Source organism: Lemur catta, chromosome 11 (genome assembly GCF_020740605.2).
Source record: "Lemur catta isolate mLemCat1 chromosome 11, mLemCat1.pri, whole genome shotgun sequence".
In the NCBI taxonomy this organism is placed as follows: Eukaryota; Metazoa; Chordata; class Mammalia; order Primates; family Lemuridae; genus Lemur; species Lemur catta.
Window position 1 is genome coordinate 4,160,921 of NC_059138.1, and position 21,934 is coordinate 4,182,854.

The 21,934-nt window shown below is 39.5% G+C and overlaps 1 protein-coding gene across 10 annotated transcripts in view; it reads left to right on the forward strand.

The window, feature by feature from the left end:
• The first annotated feature begins 371 nt into the window (after positions 1-371).
• KMT2C (lysine methyltransferase 2C) overlaps positions 372-21,934 on the forward strand; it is a 252,561-nt gene continuing 230,998 nt past the window's right edge. For 9 of the 10 annotated variants that reach the window (XM_045564886.1, XM_045564890.1, XM_045564893.1 and 6 more), the window contains exon 1: positions 378-759. In XM_045564886.1, coding sequence (XP_045420842.1) covers positions 599-759 — 161 coding nt within the window. In that variant the 5' untranslated portion in view covers positions 378-598. Of the gene's footprint in view, positions 760-21,934 lie in introns of all 10 variants that reach the window. The other variant, XM_045564894.1, reaches the window with a different exon arrangement.

The window sequence follows — 21,934 nt, forward strand, 5'->3', positions numbered from 1 at the left end:
GCCCTCCGCCTGCACCGGAGCAGCTGTCAAAACTTCGCCGCCGCCGCCGCGGGGCCTGACGCGCCTGACGGCGGGGGAGGGTGGCCGCGGGGCGCAACCCCCGCCCGCCCCGCAGGGCCCCTAACGGCCGGCCCGCCGCTCCCCGCCGCGGCCCCTTTCTCCTCCCGCCCCGGGCGGCCCTGGGGGAGGGGCCGCGGGCGGAGACCCCGGGCCGGCGCCCCTGGCGCCCGGCGCGGCCACCCCGCCCCGCCCCCGCGCGGCTCCTCCCGGCCCGCCCCCGCCCCGCACCCGGCGGCGCCCCGCCCCCGCCCCGCACCGCCCGCCCCGCCCGCCGGCGCCCCTCCCGCCGCCCCCCGCCCGGCCCCTGCGCGCGGAGGTGCGCGCGCCCGCGCCGATGTGTGTGAGTGCGTGTCCTGCTCGCTCCATGTTGCCGCCTCTCCCGGTACCTGCTGCTGCTGCTCCCGGGGCTGCGGGAAATGCGAGAGGCTGAGCCGGGGAGGAGGAACCCGAGCAGCAGCGGCGGCGGCGGCGGCCGCGGCGGCGGGAGGAGCCCCCCAGGAGGAGGCCCGGGGTCCATGTGTCTTTCCTGGTGACTAGGATGTCGTCGGAGGAGGACAAGAGCGTGGAGCAGCCGCAGCCGCCGCCACCACCCCCCGAGGAGCCCGGAGCCCCGGCCCCGAGCCCCGCAGCCGCAGACAAAAGACCTCGGGGCCGGCCTCGCAAAGATGGCGCTTCCCCTTTCCAGAGAGCCAGAAAGAAGTAAGTTGAGTGCGAGGGAGCCAGGCCGGGAGCCAGCGGCGCCGCCGGGCCGGAGCTGTCACCGCGCGCCCGCCCGCGGCCCCCGCGCCCCGGCGCCCCCCGGCGAGTGGGGGCGGGGCGGCCCGGGCGGCGGCGGCTCCAGCCCGGCCCGCGCCCGTCGCGCCCGCCCGGGGCCGGCCCCGCTCGCTCGGCCCCGCACACTTTACTTTTGAGTTTGGCCTTCCGCCGTGTTCGCTTCGTGCCGCTCTGGCTGGGAAATGCCCGGAGTCCGCCGTGGCCTAGCTGGGTCGTCGGGAGCGAGCGGCGAGGCGCACCGCCAGTCCCCGGCGGCCCGCGACGGCCACAAAGCGGCGGCCCGGGAAACTCTCGCAGCTGTCAAACGCCGCGGCCGGCGGTGGCGCAGGGCCGGCGAGGTCGCGGGGAACCGGCGCGGCTCTCCCTTGTCGGCCACTTGCTCCTTCAACTTTTCCCGGCCCCAAAGCGAGATTTTCTCCTTTAAACGATACCTTAGGAAGCCATTCGACTTCTTCTCCCCTCCCCCACGCCCAGACCCGCGCCGCCCGGCGCCGGGAGGCTCCGCTCCGGTGTGATCGCGCAGTTTCGGGGAAAGCCGCCTAAGTTTTGGAGACGTCGCCGGTGTTCCCGCACTCGGATAGAATGCAGACGCGAGTGTTGCTTAACTTGTTACAAGTCTTGGCGACAACTGGGTTGGGAATGGGTTTCGTTTGTTTTCGAGCGTACATTAGGACTGTGTACGCCAGCTTGTTACATGACCAGGAATGTCTTGGTGTAGAGTGGTTATTTGGCGACTTTCGTGTAAATTAAGAAACCCCTTCTAGTGCCAGTGAACTGCTCGGCTATTGTGGCTCATCAGTGTGCCGTGGAGATCTGTGAGTGTCTTTTCGAAGTTGTAGAATGGCGTGTGCTGCCCACTCATTTCATTACAGGGTATTCTCATTGAACTGTTTGTTGGTAGTAGCAGGCCACGCTGGGACGTGAAGGAAGGCAGCACATTTATGGGGAAGGCTGTTTCTTTGGTTCGGGTGCATTAATTTAGTAATATTGTTGTGTTTGGTGTTTTGTAGTAAAAATAGTAGCGTTAACTGAGGCGTAGCAGAGTTGGGTTGTGGGAACCCATGAAGCTCTCGACTGAATGTGCTCTTTTTTGCTTTGCTATCCTTTTGCTGTGAAAATGATTCAGGGCCTTCAACTTGCCTCCATATTTCATTGCCAGCTCTTACCTAGCTATGACAAATCATGAGGGAAACCAGTACAAGCTGTGTATACATTGTTACATTAGCTTCTTTGTGATACAAAGTTGGAGTTTATTTATCATGCCACTTGCATCGTATGATGTCAGGTATAAAATGCCGTTATTCGTATATTAATCGAAATTTGAAGAAGGAAGGTGGAGTTTTAGGGAACTTTAGACTTATAAGCCACTTTTTTGTATCTTTTAAAGCAACTCAGGACAAGCTCCATTAGGGTTTTAACTCGATTGCTTCCCATTTCACTATTTAAAAAAAGCATTTATTGGTCTCTTACGGAGCGTTATTTTAAGATTATTATGTTTTAGATTTGCATTTAAATTGTTACTAGAGGAAGAGTAGACCTATCCATATTGTCACACCCCAGTCGCCGTACGTTTGCATCCGGGCGCGCGGCACACACGCGCTCGTGCGCGCGCGCGCGCACACACACACACGCACACACACTCATCCCCTGCTACCGAAATGAGCTCACTTAATATTAGTGCAACTCCTGGGTGCACCGGAAGAAAGGTTGATTTAGGGTATTACAATTTTATTATTTTAATTATGAAATAGGTGGCTTTTTGAGAAGTTAAAAATCTACTGAATGACAGGATAATCTGGCAATATAAAACATCAAAAATTTGGGGAATGTGTAGAACAAATCTAAAAGAGTTTTTCCTTTTTGATTTGAAAACTAATACAGCATTCTTTATAGGAAAGTAAAATCTGCTGGTAACTTTGATGGTTCCAAACTTTTTAGTAAATTCTTAAGAATTGGGGTCTTTTGAAGGTAATGGAGTATCCCAGTTGTTTTAGAAACATGTAAATGGATACTAATGTGAAATGGAAAGCAAAGAGTTTTTTCAATTGTGTATCTTTACACCGTAGTAGAATCCAGACAGAAAAAGACCCTGTAGATGAGGTAGTAAAGACCCTGAAAATGTAAATTAGGTTTGTAATCTATGAAACAATGTGAAATTGCAAATAATTTACCTAAGAAATGAAACTGATATTGTGTGTAAAATTTGATAGAGATAAAGGTTTTTAAAATGTTAATGTTTATATGGTAACTGACTCAGTGGATTGAATTAAGTTTGAGAAGATGCGTTTTGACACTGTTTTTAAAAAGTGTAGTGTGTATTTGTCTTTGGATTTAAAAAAAAGGTAACCGTGCCCTTCCAATTACACTTGCCTTGAGTTTGAATTGTTAATAACAGGTAATTAAGCATTTTCTTGTTTTTATGGTGTTAGTTAATTTTTTGTGTGTTTTATCCCATTTAAAAAGCATAGACTATTACACTTCTGGTTTCTGAAAAAGAGAAAAAAAGAAATAATACACTCTGGTTTTTAAAAAACAGAAAAAAATTTAGGCTATATAGTTACTGCTTTTACATTAACTATAATTATTTTAAAATTATGTTTACTACCTAAAATCAGGAAATATGAACTGAAGCTATTAGTTTTGGTTTGAAAAGTAGGTATGTGTGTAAATGAGAATTTCCTGTTGTACAAATGTCAGGTGCTACAGTGAAATTTACATTTTGTAAATTTGTCTAAAAGCTCTCTGTAACTGTAAAGACTGTCTAATTATTTGGTTATTTAGTATCTCATAATCTTTATCAGAGGCACAGATCTTACCATTGGTGAAGAAACTCCTGCCATATTATGCATATACTAAGGTCTAATTATTTTTCTGTTAATGTTACGGAAACGTTTCATGAAGGTTTGATTTTATTTTTTCCATCCTTAGACTATAAATTCACATTACTAAATTGGGAAGCCAAGGAAATATTCTACCATGTTTCTTACCAAGTCATCAAAGTTGATGTTAGGAATAGGGTGGGTGTGGGGTGGTGCAGAAGCAGCAGGTGGTGGGGATAGGATTTCTGAGGCACTATCCTTGGCCCTTTTTGAGTCAACTCTTTATACCCTGAACCAATTACTATTATTAGAGAGCCAGCCTTATTGTTGTAGAAAAATTAGGCACAAGCAGTGATGTTACACAAGGGACCAGCAAAAAATGGCTGTGCAGCAGGTGACTGTTGCTACTGTGTATTTGTAAGGCCCTTCCTCCAACAGAATTTCTCATCGCTGTAGCTGTGAACTTGAAGTAAGTCATGGAAAACTGTACTGCATTACAATATATGCAGCTTAATAAAACAACAGTTTTTAGTTGAGAGATACCACTGTTAATCGGCTTTTTTGAGATACAAATTGTAATTTTTATGATAGCAATTCTTAATTTTTATTATTTTTCAAGAAATTTGATAAATGGAAATTTTTGGTAGTTAACTGGTCTTTGGCACTTTATAGGCACTGATATGTTTTAATTCAGTTGAATAGCTGGTCCAGGAATATCACCCTCTCTTGACTGTTACAATATTGTTCTCTACTTAACTGTAGTTTGCTGTTGTCCTGTTGGTCTTATTCATGGGAATTTCTGATATTTGAGACTGTGTTTTTAGTCTGCTATACAATTTTATATTTAACATATTGGTTATTAATATGTAAACTTGATAAACATGAATTTCCATGTAAATTTGAAAGTATCACAACAGATTGTTTTCCCATTCTGAAAATGGTGATTTATTACATTTTCTGTTCTCTCATTTAATTCTATGATGCCAGATTTGTAGGCAGTTTGCAGAGTGAAAATCTGCACTGCTTCCTCCCATCCTCGTTTTGCAAAACTGCATGTTTTTCCCTTGGCCACAGTCAGGTTTCTCTGGGTAGACAGTGGTTGTCTAACCCTGTATCCTTAAGTCACTTAAAGTGTATAACTGAGGGAATTCGATGAAACCTCACTGACCTTCCAAAATGAAAATGGTCAGTTTCCAGTTATGAAGAACATTAGATGCTCTCTTTGTACTCTTTACTTGGTGGGGAGATGTGAGATACCTTTAGTGGCATGTGAGTTTAGTTTTAAAATTTATTTTTTATGTTTTAATTTTATTATTATTATTTTTAGAGATAGGGGCTTGTTCTCTTGCCCAGGCTGGAGTACAGTGGCTTGATCATTGCTCACTGCAGCTTCAAACCCCTGGGCTCAAGCCATCCTCCTGCCTCATTCTCCTGAGTAGCTGGGACTACAAGTGTGCCACCATAGTCTGGTTAATTTTTTAATTTTTTGTAGAGATGGGGTCTTGTTATGTTGCTCAGGTTGGTCTCGAATTCCTGGCCTCAAGCAATCTTCCCACTTTGGCCTCCCAAAGTGCTGGGATTACAGGCATGAGCCACCACCCCTGGCCAAGTTTAGTTTTTAACCTGTGAGACATTTGGGCTGAACATAGTAATAATTTTTAGCTGCCATGGAATAAACTTTCTGGGGGGTGTGTGTTTTCCCTTTCTTTAATTTTTTTTCTATATTGTTTTGGCTTGTTTTTATCTTTTAATTTCAGCAAACTGATTAATGCCTTCCTCCTGTCTTTAAAATTTTTCTTTGTCATGTTGTGTACAGTGGCAATTTTCTGAACTTGTTGGCATGATAAGTTGCAAAAGTTATGAAGTAGAAAAGAGATGTTTTCTTTTTTTATGATGGCGTCTGCATATAAGTATATGCTGGTGATTATTGTGAAAAATTTAATAGAAAGGTCAGTCTTGAAGTTAGAATTGAAGTGTTTATTTGTAGAATTTGAAGGACTTAAGAACATAAGAGAAGCAGGGATGACAAAGCTCTTTTTGCTTTTTCACTGTAACATTCTAGAAAATGCCTCAGGTGAAAGATAGGAAAATTGTTTCACTTTGCTTCTGCTGCTAATTTTGTGGTGGCAGTAGCTGTGTATGATACACAAATGTGAAATTGTTTAACAAGTGTTATGCTTTCTGTACTTTTCTGTAATTTTTAGATCTTCCATTTGACACGTTATTCAAGGAGCATGTGAATGCTAAACATGTGCTGGGGTGGACAGTCACCTCTGGAAGAAGATTCACTGGCTGAGAGGGGTCCTCAAAGATTTGGAGGAAGTGGTACTTGAATTACACCTTGAAGTATTGGTGGGATTTAGCCAAGTAGAATGAAAAGAAAATGAAATAGTTTTCTGGGAGCGGGCGTGGTGGCTCACACCTGTATAATCCTAGCACTCTGGGAGGCCGAGGCTGGAGAATTGCTTGAGCTCAGGAGTTCAAGACCAGCTTGAACAAGAGCAAGACCCCATGTCTACTAAAAATAGAAAGAAATTAGCTGGACAACTAAAAATGTATAGAAAAAATTAGCCGGGCGTGGTGGCGCATGCCTGTAGTCCCAGCTACTCGGGAGACTGAGGCTGTAGGATTGCTTGAGCCCAGGAGTTTGAGGTTGCTGTGAGCTAGGCTGACGCCACGGCACTCTAGCCCGGGCAACAGAGTGAGACTCTGTCTCAAAAAAAAAAAAAAATTTAAAACACTATTTGGGACTATATCTTAAAGGCTGGGTTTACTCTGTGGAACACCAGTGATCTGTAGGTCTTCAACTTCTGCTTTATGCCGAGGTTATCTTAGTTTATTTTTTAAATTAAGGTTTTAAAAGTAGATATTTACAGTCTTCCTGAGGACAAGAACCTTATTAAATTACTTTATATTCTGTGTAGCATTTTATGCAGTTGAATGTAGGCACTCAAATACTTGGTGATTTGATTATGGTTGTTTTAGAAAAACCACCCTGGTAATAATATGGAGAGAAGAGTTACGTGGAGGCAGAGATAATAGGCTGTTGCAATAGTGGTAGTGTGAGGTGATGAAGGAAAAGGGTAGATGTTGTTGGTAGTATGGATGAGATGGAAGAGAGATCCCAGCCACTGTGGAGGAATCTCGAAGTTTCTGTCATAGATGTCCAGAAGATAGATTGGATGACTGGGGAGCATGTGGGAATATAGGATTGGGGTTGAGGAATAGACTAGGGTAAGTGATTAAAGATGTGACTTGCTTGTAATCACTGAGAATATGAAGTGTGGGAAATAGTAAAAGATAAGTATGCTATGTTACACTTAGGAGATGGGGGACCAAGAATGCCCAGAAGACTAAGAAAGGCAATCAGAATATATTCTCAGTACAAATGGGCAATATGTACATACAAAGATACTCATGGCAGCAGAATTACTCATAGAGAAAAGTTGGCAACAACAAAATGCTCATCACTGGACTACCATTGCAGTTTTTAATCAAGACAGAGAGGTAGATCTGTGGGTACTGAAGTGGGAGAATGTTTATGATACATTGCTTACTTGAGGAAAACTTTGCAAAAAGTTGTAAAGCAATAAGTTTAGTACCAACTTTATTTTGTAAAAAGAACACAAACCCAAACTATGTATATATTTTGTGCATCCAGAAAGATTTGGAAGGATACATAATAAATATTAATACTTCAAATGTACATCTGTGCATTTTTAAAAAAAGCTAATAATTAAAACTATAACAGCATATTGTTTGACAAATAAGAAAACCAAGTTCTGGGGCAACCATGGACTCTGGAACCAAGACTATCTTGATTCAAATCCAGGATCCACTACTTATTAGCTGTTTGACCTTGGGTAAGTTACTTAAATTTTTTGTGTTTTGGTTGTCTCATTTATAGAGAGAGTATAATGGTACACCTAATTTAGGATTCTTGTGAATTTGTATATAGAATTTAGAATAGTGTCTGGCACACACTAAGTGCTATTAAGAGGTGTTATTGTAAGGATTTACTATTATTGTTATTGTCATTGCCACTAATCATTAATTATCAGTCAAGTGGTTGCTTGTTGTCATGGAACTATTAGTGACAGAAGTGATGAGATGCCAAACTCGATGTAAAAATGCCATGGCATAAAGTAATGTAGTAGTTACTGGGGTGGGAGGCAAAGATTCCCTTTCTGTGTAGATGTCCCTAATAAAGACAAAAAGAAGAAAGACAAAAAAGCTAGGCAAGCAGAAATCACTATAGAATGTTTTTCATTATGAGTAACACGTGAAAAACAACCAAAGCAATTCCCTAGAAGCTGTTTATGTAGTAATGTTACAAAATGATTTAAATGTAAATGTTATCATTGTGGATTTTAAAAAATGTTTTCACTCTGCTGACCTGGGTTTTATTAGTAGGCCTCCCTAAATGTAATGGGAGTTACTGTGTGGCTTTAAAATGATTTCTTATGTCTTATACTTGGACACTTTTAATTTTTACACCTTTTGTAATCCATTTTTATTAGAAGCAACGTAGTTGATGGTCACAGTGAAGTCTTTGTGGTTTTGTTCTTAATTCTATCTTTTAGTGGAGTCCAGCCAAATAAACCAAAACACCCCCTCCCCCAAAATTTCCTTGATTTCCTGATTTTTGGGATTTAATGACATACACCACGTGCTTGGAGTAAGTGCCCAGTTGCATATAAAATAAAAAAGTGAAACAAAACCATATTCTTTACCTTAAAGCTTTCATAACTGGATTGTTCTACCATAGTTGAAGCATTTGGTTAGTGTGGCCCAGTTTTTCTCATATCAGACTTATGTACTTACAGAGTCACAGAATATTAAAACTAGATGAAAATTCCAAGAACATTTAATCTAACCCTTTTACAGACAACTGAGCCCCAAAGACATTATAGCATCCTAGAGGTCATACATCAAGCTGTTACCTGTATAATAAATAAAGAAGGAGATGGTAGTCTACTCTATTGGTGACCTCCAGTGAACCATGCCTACTGATATTCATGCTATTGTAAAGTTACCTCCTCTTGTATCTTGGCTAGTCCTTTGACTCACTTTAACCACTAGACTGTAACAAAAATGATGCTCTGTTAGTTTTGGGTGTAAGCCTTTAAGAGAGCCAGGCAGCTTCTACTTTTGTACTCATGGGAGCCCTGAGTTGCTGTTGTATAAGAAGCTAGGTCATAACTTGCTGGAGAGACCATGTGGAGAGGTAGGGATTTCAATACTACATGGAAAGAGAGGACTAACCATTCCAGTGTCCCAGCTGAGTTCAGTCCCTAGTTGACTTGCCTGTTGAATACAGCCACAAGTGATTACCGGTAAGACCAGCAGAAGAACCACCCAGCTGAGCCCAGCCCAGGTTGCAAAATCATGAATAAATTAAATGGTGGTGGTTTTAATCTGCTTTGTGGTGGTTTGTTGTACAGTAGTATATAAAGTAAGCAGATGAGTTTGTGAATAAAAGGACTCTAAGAACAAAAAGTATTTGGGATACAAATGATAAAAATCATAATTGTTTTCCAACTTTTTTTACTGAGATAGTTAAATGAGGCTTCACCTTAGCTTTGCCCCTTATTTCCCTAAGGTATTTTAAAATAGAGATGGATTTTTACTATTGGGGAGTTAAAATTGTATTTAAAAATGCAGTTGTCACAGTATAGACTGGACTATAATTGTATAATATGTAATAGATAAGAGAATTATGAATAGCAATCCTAAAAAAGGCATGATTTTACTTTTTTTAACTTATACAGAAATATATATTTGAGCATCATGGACTCTGTCAGAAGACCTGATTTCCATTTCTGGGCCAACTTCTAACAGCTGGATGTATTAGTAAGGATTAGGTTTGTCTTTATGTGATTGAGAACCCCAGAGTAATAGTGACTTGAACAGGAGTGTATATTTCTCTTTCACATCACAGTCTGGAGGCTAGACACTAGGGCTGGTGTGGTGCCTCTGCACTGCAAAGTCAGTCATCAGGGGCTTGCTCCTTTTATCTTGCTGCTCAGACATTTCTAGGGTGTGGCCTTCGCCATCAGATTCCATGATGACCACTGGCACCCCAATCATATTACATCCATGTCCCATGAAGCAAAATGGAGAAAGAGGAGTCCAAGGGCACAGTCTTTCCCTTTCAGATACCCTTCTAAGAAGTACTGTATGTTTCAGCTTATATGTAATTGGCTGGAACTTAGTCACAAAGTTCACATGGCCATTTGTAGCTGCAGATGAGGCTGGGAATTCAGTCCTTTAGCTGAGTACGTTGCTACCTAGCATAGGTTGCCAATGATGGGAGTGGGTATTACAGAAGCAGCCAGCAGTCTCTATCACTTTGAGCAATTGGTTTATCACCATAGGCCTAATTTTCTGATGTGTGAGAATAATGATATTGAACCACTTGGGATGGCAGATGATTTCATGTTGAGGCCCATGTGGTGGTAACTGCTTGCAATGCTTTGTTGAATCCTGATCCCCCAGTTTTTGACCTCAGCATGGTATGGAAGTAGTAGAAATATTTATTTTGGGTAAAGAGGGGAGTAAAAGCATGTTCCCATTTATATACTAATGTACTTTTTTTTTAATGTGTAGGTACTTCAGTTTTTATAATCTTTTCATTGAAAGTATTCTGCTAACCTTTGCCTATCATTTCTTTAAAAATATCCCACATTCATTCCATATTTAAGAAGTTTGCTAATAAACCTGAGTTCCCACTTTGTGCAGAACATTCTTGACACTGGAGATGGGGGCGGAGTGTAGAGAAAAACTAAACTCCTTTTATGTGTATGACAGAGTATCTAGAATATGCTCTGGTAACAGAGTCCCAGTTCTTAGTGACTTCAGTCAACAAAGGTTTATTTCTTGCTCACACTGTGTGTTCATTAGGAGTTGGCTTGGGTGTTAGATTATAGGTAATTAAAACTTGTGTTTTTTTTTTTTTAAAGTATGTTTCTAAAGCATATGTTTTATTTTCAGATTTACTTTTCCTATTTGTGTTCTCTTAGTCACCCAAGGAAGATGTTAGGCAAAATCAAATACTTAGCATCTGTGTACTGTACACTGGGAAGACCAAAATAAGATAAGATTCCTACCATCAATTTTTCATAATTCAGTGCAAAATAACACATTCTATAATAGAAGGTTTTGCAAAGTGTGAGAAACCTTAGAGAAGGAAGAAGTTATTGCAGGGGAATTGAAGAAAGAAAACATCTGTGTTAAGTCTTGAAGAATGAAAGCAAACTTTACTGAAGAGAACAGGGGGAAGGGAGGAACTAGTACTTGACCATTGTGTGTTAGGTACTTCTAGTGCTTACTAAAAGTTACCTTGTTTGATATTAATACTTAATAATCATGTGGTAGAATGATTAGTTCCAGTTTTACAGGTGAAGGAGTGAAACTTCAGGAAGGTCGCATAGTTGGCAAGTTTTTGAGTAAGGATTTGAATCTAGGTGTGTCTGGGGCCTTTGCTTTTTAAGAAACTGCAGTCCAGTATGGGAGGAAATGAGGAAGGAAAAGTAAACTGGGAATTTTGAGTTTTTACTATAGACAATAAGGAGCCATTGAAGATGTTGAACAGAGGAGTAACATTGTATTTGTGTTAGAAAAATAACCTTGGCAACAACTGTAAAACTGTAACTAATGATAATACTGCATGTGATTGTTAAGTATCAAATGAGGTAACTTCTGATCTTTAATTTCTGTCAGCAGTATTTTATAACTTTGAGCATACAGATCTTGCACTTTTTTTGGTTAAATTTATTCCTAAGTACTTAATTCCTTTTTGATGCTGTTGTTAATGTAATTGCTTTCTTAATTTCATTTATAAATTGTTGCTAGTATATAGAAAAATTAATGTTTATATATTGGTCTGGTATTTTGTTATCTTGTTAAATTCGATTATTAGTGTTAATTTTAATAGGTTCTATAGGATTTTCTACATATGAGATACAGGTATCTTTTAACTGATCAGATGTTTAGCTTAAAAATCCAAAATCAAGTTTTATTCAGGGACAAAATACCTTTCAAGTTCCATTTTCAACACTTAATGGTACTTAAGGCCTTTCTTGAATTTAGTGGTCTATACATGTGTAATTGGCAGCCTAGCAGAGATGAGTCTTTGACAACAAAATCATTTAATTTTGTCTTTGACTCAGGTGAGAGTTAAACAGAAAGACACAGTAGCTAATAGAAGTAGGAAGTATGTGCACAAGCAAACAGCCATATTTCATTTTGAGAAATTTTACGATTTTCAGACAGACAGCTGTGTGACCTTTGGCAAGTGACTTTGTGCTTGAGTTGCTTCATCTGGTAAGTGGAATAACAATGGCACCATTTCATAGGGTTATTGGAGAACTAAATAAGTCAGTGTGTGTAAAATGCTTAGAGTGGTGTTTGACATACAGTCAAGAACTTTATTTGTTAATTTTATTAGCATTAAATACTAAGAGTCACTGTAGTGGGAGTTCAGTTTAATCTTGGGTGGTTCTGAACTCTTTGGGGTTGCACATTTCTTTGGTGTATCTTCTCTTCCCACAGAAGAATGCATACATGAATATAAATATATGCAAATTTTGTATAATTTAAGGGGAGGGTTCAGTGACCCCTTGAAACATATCCAGAGGCTTGTAAGGATCATAGCCTCCAGAATAAGAAATTCACTCTAAAAATAAACTACCCTGTGAAGGAAACTATCTTGGATGCAGGAGGAGGTGGAGGTTTCTTTCTCCTGAAAGCTGCGTCCTTGCAAGAAACAGTTGTAGAGTTAACGACAGACCAGTGCTTTTTTTGTTCTAGAAAGATACTTGACAGATGATGTTTAAGGGAAGATACTCTCTGATGGACATTAGCAAATTTCAGAAGACTGCGTGATGTGTATTTCAGAAATGTATCTCATGAGTGGACCCAAGAAAGCATCCCCAAGAAAGCATGTTAAAGTGGGAGTAGGAGTGAGGTTGTTATTGGGACAACTTTGAACTGTCCTAATTTACATTTAAGTAAATTTTCACAAACTTCAGTATTTCACATATAATTAATAAGAAAGCACTTGTGACAAACCTTATATCGCAGTATTAGGACTATGAGAACTGCTGTTCTAAGGTTTAAGACTTTTGCAAGTCAAGACACAGCTGAGAAAGATGATAGATCAGACTATGAGCTTCTCGAACTTGGTTACCATGGTTTTTCAACATTGTGTCCCCAGTAGCCAGAGAGTGCAAAGTTTTAGATATCCTTAGATTTATGTTTTTGTGACCTTTTTTTTTTGAGACAGAGTGTCACTTTGTTGCCCTGGCTAGAGTGAATGCCATGGCGTCAGCCTAGCTCACAGCAACCTCAAACTCCTGGGCTTAAGCAATGCTACTGCCTCAGCCTCCCGAGTAGCTGGGACTACAGGCATGCACCACCATGCCCGGCTAATTTTTTTATATGTATTTTAGTTGGCCAGATAATTTCTTTCTATTTTTAGTAGAGACGGGGTCTTGCTCTTGCTCAGGCTGGTCTTGAACTCCTGACCTTGAGCGATCCACCCGCCTTGGTCTCCCAGAGTGCTAGGATTACAGGCGTGAGCCACCGCGCCTGGCCATGACTTTTTTTTAAAGGATGATGAAGGATAGGAATGAACCAAAGTGTAGATTTTTTTCCTCTCAAAGTAATTTATATCAAATTATTCTCTCTTTCTATTGCTGGCCTCATATCTCTTAATTTTCCTTTCTTTTAACTATGTAGCCCACTATGAGCCTCCTAGGTGACCCTTTACTCCTCCAGTTAACCCTGCTTTTCTCTTGAGCCCCTTTGTCTTTCGGTTCATTCTTCCTGGGGAGGGAGGACCAGTTCAGTTAGAAGTAGTTAGGCTGTGGAGGCGCTGCAATGGCTGATGTTGGTGAGGAGTCTACTGAGAGTCTTGTTACTTTCCTAGTGCTGGCTGGCATTGGGAAACAGGGCTGGATAAAGAACTTAATGATCATTTTTGAGTTTAAAAAATTATTTTTTGGTTCTCCTTGCTGCCAGAATTTCACATGAAATATCTGTATCATTATACTTCTCAGCCCTACTATTTGCTGATCCTAATCCAGTTCATGATAACGTTTTAGTTACCTGTGTTATTAAGAGGCTACTGTCGGCTGGGCGCGGTGGCTCACGCCTGTACTCCTAGCACTCTGGGAGGCCTAGGGGGGCGGATTGTTTGAGCTCAGGAGTTCAAGACCAGCCTGAGCAAGAGTGAGACTCCATCTCTACTGAAAATAGAAAGAAATTAGCTGGACAGCTAAAAATATATATAGAAAAAATGGGCCAGGCGCGGTGGCTCACGCCTGTAATCCTAGCACTCTGGGAGGCTGAGGTGGGTGGATCGCTCGAGGTCAGGAGTTCAAGACCAGCCTGAGCAAGAGCGAGACCCTGTCTCTACTAAAAATAGAAAGAAATTATCTGGCCAACTAAAAATATATATATAGAAAAAAAAAATTAGCTGGGCATGGCGGCACATGCCTGTAGTCCCAGCTACTTGGGAGGCTGAGGCAGTAGGATCGCTTAAGCCCAGGAGTTTGAGGTTGCTGTGAGCTAGGCTGATACCATGGCACTCACTCTAGCCCAGGCAACAGAGTGAGACTCTGTCTCAAAAAAAAAAAAAAAATATATATATATATATATATGTATATATATGTGTATATATGTATATAAAATTAGCCAGGTATGGTGGCTCATGCCTGTAGTCCCAGCTACTCGGGAGGCTGAGGCAGTAGGATCGTTTGAGCCCAGGAGTCTGAGGTTGCTGTGAGCTAGGCTGATGCCACGGCACTCTAGCCTGGGCAATAGAGTGAGACGCTGTCTCAAAAAAAAAAAAAAAAAAAAAAAAAAAAAGAGGCTACTGTCAAATGTAGGCATTTTCTCTCAAGGTCTTTGGGATAATACTGGTGATAGACTGGGATTAATTTGGGCTTTGGTTAAAGTAGAATTTAAGTTTAGTTTAAAATGAGCATGATTTGGGATTATATCATATAAATTCTTTTCTACAATTTTTGAAATATAAATAGGTCAAAACATCGTTCCTTTCAGTTTGAGCCTGAATTTCTTCTGCTGTGGTCACATAATCTGTGGATTTCTAATTGTGCAAATCTATTACTTCAATCAGTTAACTTTTATTAAAAATTATATCATTATTACAGAAAATTTGGAACACACAAGGAAGTAAAAATTTACTCCTTTCCGCACAACTGTAATATAGACAAGATTATTTTGATATCTTTTCTCTCAAACTTTTCATATACATATTTTGTTTTCATGGTATTAATCATGGTATATATAGACATTTGTGGTCAACTTTCCCTTTTAATATGTAAAAGAAGATTTCCATGTTGTTCATCTTCCTAACATGTAAAAGAAGATTTCCATGTTGTTCATCTTTCTAATGTTTTTGAAGGTACTTAATTTTCCATTGAGTAAACTGAGTAACCACCCCCTCGCTTATGTAACCAACCCCCCATCTCCTGTATGCCTGTATTCTCCTCCCTGGCCCACCCCCTTTTGCTACCATTTGTAATGCTCTGGCTAACATCTTTGTAGATAAAGTCCTTTTCATATTTTGGATTATTTTTATAGGACAGATTTCCATAGGCAGGATCACTAGGTTAAAAGAAAGACGCATTTTATCATTCTTGATAGCTATCGAGAAGCATATGGGCTCCAGCATCCATTTGTTTGGTGTGAGATTCTGGCTCTATTATTTTCTAGTTGTTGGACTTTGTGTAAGTTATTTAATCTCTCTGCATCTGTTTACTCACCTATAAAACAGAGATGATAATAGCATTCCTGTCACAGCGTTATTGAGAGAATTAAATAGGGTATATGTGTTAAGGAAGCTGTGTTAGAACAGTGCCTGTTACTAAGTTCCTACTAAATATGAACTCTTAATTTTTTTTTTTTACACCCCAGTCTCATCACTTAAAAGAACTGTCATGTTTATTAAAAATTTGAAATGCTCTATCAAAAGGGCTGCATCTTTGTAATGTCAGTAGCAATGTGTGATAGGACTAATTTCATAAAATCTTCATCATGCATGGCATATTAGAATTTTTATCTTACTCCTTAGCTTAAAAATTGAAAAATAGTACTTCAGTTTCAAATTTTTGCTTACTTGATTAGTAGGACTAGTGAATACTTTTAAGTTTCACTATTTATATTTCTTTCTTTTCTCTTCTTTATTTCTTTTTTTTTTTTTTTTTTGAGACACAGTCTCACTCTGTTGCCCGGGCTAGAGTGCCATGGCGTCAGCCTAGCTCACAGCAACCTCAAACTCCTGGGCTCAAGCAGTCCTCCTGCCTCAGCCTCCCGAGTAGCTGGGACTACAGGCATGTGCCACCACGCCCAGCTAGTTTTTTCTACATATTTTTAGTTGTCCAGCTAATTTCTTTCTATTTTTAGTAGAGACAGGGTCTTGCTCTTGCTCCTGCTGGTCTCGAACTCCTGACCTTGATCAATCCTCCAGCCTCGGCCTCCCAGAGTGCTAGGATTACAGGCCTCACTACTTGTATTTCTTATAAATTGACCAATCATATTTTGTTTGTAGTTTACTGAGGAGGGAGACCTAGTTTTTTTGTAGTATTGATTTAAGCTCATTATATGACATATATTTTAAAATATTTGCTGTAAGTATTTTGCCTTATTTGGTTATATAGAAAATTACCTTTTGTGTACTGGTTTCCTTCCTTCCTTCTTTCTTTCTGTCCCTTTTTTTTGTTTTTAATAATTTAAGGAGATTTACTCTGAGCCAGACTTGAGGACCATGACCTGGAACCACACCCAAGAAACCTTGAGCAAGTGGACTTGCTGTGGTTGGGTTACAGTTGTTTTTATATATTTCAGGGAGACAAGGGTTACAGGTAAAGTTATGAATTAATACATGGAAGGCATCCATTGGTTTGGCCCAAAAAGGTGGGCTTTATTTCTTTTAGTCCATTTATAGTTTAATTCTTTGTAGAAGAAAAATATTTGTAGATTAGGATAACAAAGCATTAGAATGTTTTACTCTTTGGAAAGTCAAAATATTTGGTTTAATGTCCTTTTTGTTCATTCCCATCCCCTATCTCATTAGTAGAACATGGTACTTGGAGGGGGAACAAAGTTTTAATCATGGTATTGTTCTGTTTTTGTAATAATCTAGGACTGGTAACGAATCTTCTTCCTTTCATCAAGAAAATACTGAGAAGTTAATTTATTTCATAGCCTTAATGAAATACAGCTAAACCTTTTGAGAGCCATAGATAAACATGCTACATAGAATGTTTCTATTTCTTTATTACTGTCACTCATACCCTAGTTTTCTTTAACTCTCATTGCCTTTTCTCCCTTAATGTTTATATTGGCAGCTGCTAACAAGAGCAGCCCCATGCTTCCACAAAGTGCTTGACTTCACTGTGCCTGCCTACTAATGTCTGGAGTTTGTTTTGTAGGTAATATTTAGGATTTTAGGGGAAGTTATGGGGGAAGCAAGGGAGCCATGGAGTGGCTGAGGAGAAGCGATGAGTTAATTAAAGCTAATAGTACTTGATTAATCTTACTGCTGACAAGATTCTGGTATACGGAATAGCCCAATATTCAACATCTTAATTTGTGCTCTGGTGGAAGGGCACAAAACCAAAAATAATTAGGTGAAGAATATCTTAATTGATAATAGAAATGATTTTTCCAAAAACAATATTTTTATTAAATCTTATTGAGTACTTTTCACAATCGGCAAATCTTTGTGCTTCGTATACCTTTCTATATGACTTTTGTAAATTGAATGATAAAAATCCTGGGATTGAAACTTGTGTGGAATTTTATTCATATTTGAAGATACAGTGGAAATAAAATCTAGAAACTTTTGCATTGTGTCTTCTAAACATATTTATTTTAAATAATTTCACAGTTCATTATAGATGGTTCTTTGGAATAACATCTTAAAATCTTGTTATAATAGAAGAATGGATTTCTATTTTTCAGTTTTCTTCTCTTCTGACCAGAGAGCCTGAGTTTGTCTTTAATTTGTCCATCTGCATACCAGCATCAGTGAGGTATTCAGCAGCTTTCTAGGGCTGGTTTCTTGGTTGTGTCTTAGATCTTTTAAAAATTTTATTGTCCTGAATTTTAGTGGGATTCCTGTATTATTGTAGATTTGGAGAATGTTAAGTGGAAGTTGATGATCTATAATCAGGGTTCTGAGTTGGTAAGATTTTATAGGATAAAACAGATCTGAAAAAAAGTAATTTCTTGACCTGGCCTCTGTGGGAAGAAAGTCAGAACTTGCCCCTGTTTATCACCCCCCATATTGAAAATCTTTAAAACGTTTGTTTATTGACATGTACGAGTTCTTTGATAACCCAAGACCACTGTTGAATCATCATGTAAGCTAGTTTATTAGAGCAACAGAAGTAGACTGCAGTTACATCTCCCTCCTTTCCTTCCTCCTTTCCTTTCCTCTCCTTTCTTCCTTCCTTTCCTCTCGTTCCTTCCTTCCTGCCTTCCTTCCCTCCCTCTCTCCCTCCCTTCCTGCCTTCCTTCCTTCCTTGCTTCCTGTTGGAGGAGAAATACAATTGTTTATTGAGTGGGAGGGGTAATTTCCATAATTGTAGATGTTTGTTTTGAGGTTTGAAAAAGGTGGTTTAAAAAAAAAAAAACGTAAAAAAAAATCATGATAAACATCTATAAATATAAGGAAGAAAAATTGGTTGCGTCTTAATTAGATTTGTTTAAATGAAAAATTTCCTTTGCGCAAGTAGGACATTTTTGGCAAACAATGAAGACCACTGTAGGTGGTTAATATTTTGGTTTAACCTCCTTGCTTCAGAGACAGTAGATTGTAAAGGATTTGGAGATTTATTGATGTGGTTAACCTAAACTGTCACTGGGGTTGGCTTGCAGTGGCCCATTTATAGCTCACTGTGACCTGGAACTCCTGGGCTCAAGCAATTCTCCCACCTTAGCCTCCCAAGATGTTGGGACTATGGATGTCCACCACCAAGTCTGGCTAATTTTTTAAAAAAATTTTTGTAGAGACTGGTTCTTCATTGTTCCTCAGATTGGTCTCCTGGCCTCAGGCAGTCCCAGCCTCCCAAAGTGTTGGGGTTACAGGCTTGAGCCACTGTGTGTCCCCCCGCCTGACTTAAGGTTTTACATTGTGGTACAAAATGATACAAAACGTGTTTACCTTTGTTTTATATTCTTGGCTTCCAACCAGATTTTTTAAAAATAATATAAAATAATGGACTTGTTGGGTTATTTGAAATTTGGCAGCAGAGGGAATAGTTCCTGTAAATGGTTAGCAAAGAGTTAACCTTGGAGGCATTCTCTGATGGCTGGCTGTAGCTTGGCAGTTTTCTGGATCTGGGCTTCAGAGAAATCCATCCCACCTTTTTTAGGTGTCTGCTCTACGTCAGATCTTTCTCTACCCAAGCTTTTTTCTCCATCTTATTGCCCCACTTCGGGTGAGAGAGAGAGAGAGAGAGAGAGTGTGAGAGAGTGTGTGTGTGTGTGTGTGTGTGAGAGAGAGAGAGAGAGAGAGAGAGTTTTGTGTGTATGTGAGTGGGTTGTGTGAGATCTTCAGAGCCATAGGAGAGGTTTGCAAGAAATAACCTTACTGTTCTTGTTGGTTCTTTTTTTTTTTTTTTTTTTTTTGCATGTGTGCCCTATTTAAACTAGTTGCGTAAAGGGTGGATGGGTGAAGCTGAAAGTGTTCTTTTCCAGTGGTATTGGATTTGGCAGGATAATATATATGGCTGATCCGAGCTATGGTAGCAGTTTTTATGAAATAGTTTAGGTACAGAAATGTAGAAAGCCAGAACTCCCAAATTCCCTAAGGATAAAAAGGTTTTGTTTCTTTTCAGAGGATCATATTTGTCCATATGGTTCTGAAAAGTGACTTGACTTGGATTGTACTGTTAAAAATAAAGACTAAATAAAAAGAACTATTGTATTTAAGTATTTAACTGTATTAAAGCATTAAGTATGATAGTTTTAGTTATAGAGATGTGTATTTTTATCATGGAATCAAATCTAGCTTGTAAACAAGGAGAGAACAGATAATTATAAAAGTTTTATATTCAGCTTTTTGAAGTTGATATAAGAATAATGGGAATAAAATATGATTCCCCCCCCTTTAGTTCTTAAGGCTTTTTCACTTAGTTTCTCTAGTGGTTTTATTATACTAGAATAACTCAGCATTTTGATTCCAATTCTGTAAAAATTTTGTGTGTATATAAGATTAGATAATACTTCTGTAGGATATTTAAATGGTAATAATACATTTAACATAATTTAAATATTTATATGGTTTGAAAACTCTGAAAAAATACTTAGACTCAGGTATACCTTTTACAGGTTTGAGGATTTTTAGCATATTTCTTCATGTGGGTTTAATTCTGTTGTAGTTTAAAAAGAAAAAAAAAAAAACCCCAGGAAATAAAATCTGTGTCCCTTAAGTCCACAACCCCTGGGCCACTGCCCAGTACCAGTCTGTGGCCTGTTAGGAAAGGACTGCATATCACCTCCTGAGCTCCACGCCGCCTCCACCCCACCCCTGATACACCACCCTCAGCATGTGGAAAAATTGTCTTCCATAAAGCCGGTCCCTGGTGCTAAAAAATTGGGGACCGCTGTGCTTAACCAGCACTTTTAACATATCTCTTATGTGAATCTGATTGCCAGAATTCAAGTAGATCAGAAGAAATTTTTTAAAAGCTCAAAACAATTCCATAGCTAATGAGATTTTTATTTTTATTATTCTTTTTGACTATTCTTGTCTAGCTAATGTGGTTTTTAGACAATTTGTTTCAAGATCAGAGAAAACCAGTGTGGTGAATTAAATTCATGTTCTCTTGTTGTTAAGTAAAACTCTTTAAGATAGTGTACACTTCATTATATTCACAATTAAATTCATATTTAGAGTGTTGCCTGTTCTAAGATATTTAATATTAACCCCAGGTGGCCTTAAATATGTCTTTTTCTTGTAAAACATGTTAAACTATCTTATAGAATAATTTTTATTATATATTGATGTGACAGTGCCTAGTTTATAAGTAAGCATCATGTATACATTTTTTATACCTAGGCCACAAAATCCTGTTTGGCCATTTTTCTAAAATTAATTTAAATAACACTGAAGTAGGCTGGGCTTGATGACTCATGCCTGTAATCCTAGCATCCTGGGAGGCCAAGGTGAGAGGATCACTTGAGGTCAGGAGACCAGCCTAGGTCAGGAGTTCAAGATCAGCCTGAGCAAGCAAGACCCCATCTCTGCTAAAAATAGAAAAAAATTAGCTGGGCATGGTGGCATGTGCCTGTAGTTCCAGCTCTTCGGGAGGCTGAGGCAATAGGATTGCTTGAGCCCAGGAGTTTGAGGTTGCTGCGAGCTAGGCTGACACCACGGCACTCCAGCCAGGGCAACAGAGTGAGACTGTCTCAAAAAAACAAACAAACAAAAAAAAACCAAAAAAAAACAACAAAAAAAAACCCCAAACAAACCAAAGAAAACCCCTGAAGTATATGTTCTGTTTTTTAGGTACTGTTGATTTGGAAACAATGTATTCTAACAAGGTAAATTTGAAGTATAAGCTATTCAGTAGTATCTATTTCTGAATAAACAGTTGCTACTTCTAATGTAAAGTATCATAATTGTTATAAAATAATTGCTCTAGTTTTATAGTTGGCTTTGTGCATCTAGTTTCAACTTCTAGACCTATACAAAATGTAAAATAAAAGACATGTCATGAGTTGTATCTTTTCTAAACTCTGAACCATTTTTTCTTTGCTTCATTTTAATGACAACAAAAATGTAATTCAAGTGTCAAATTATATCCTTTTTTAAATTTTATAAACTTTTTGTAGAGAGAGGGTCTGTGTTGCCCAGGCAAGTGATCGTTGCTAGGATTATAGGCATGAGCCACCATACCCAGCCTTCAGGAGTCAAATTATTCAATATTTTCCTATCTTGGTTTGAAGGGAGTTTGGTAAATTATGTTTTAAATGTTTGTTAGCTTTTTGTTATATTTCATGGATACTGGAGAAGTGGGTCTGTGACGACTGGATTATGAGGTTATGATGGCTAGCTTGGGCACTTGCTCTTAATAATAAAGTAGAATCTAAACTTCTCTCCATGAACAATTGCACTAACTTATTCTATTTTATTTAATTAATTAATTAATTTTTTTGAGACAGAGTCTCACTCTGTTTGTTGCCCGGGCTAGAGTGCCATGGTGTCAGCCTAGCTCACAGCAACCTCAAACTCCTGGGCTCAA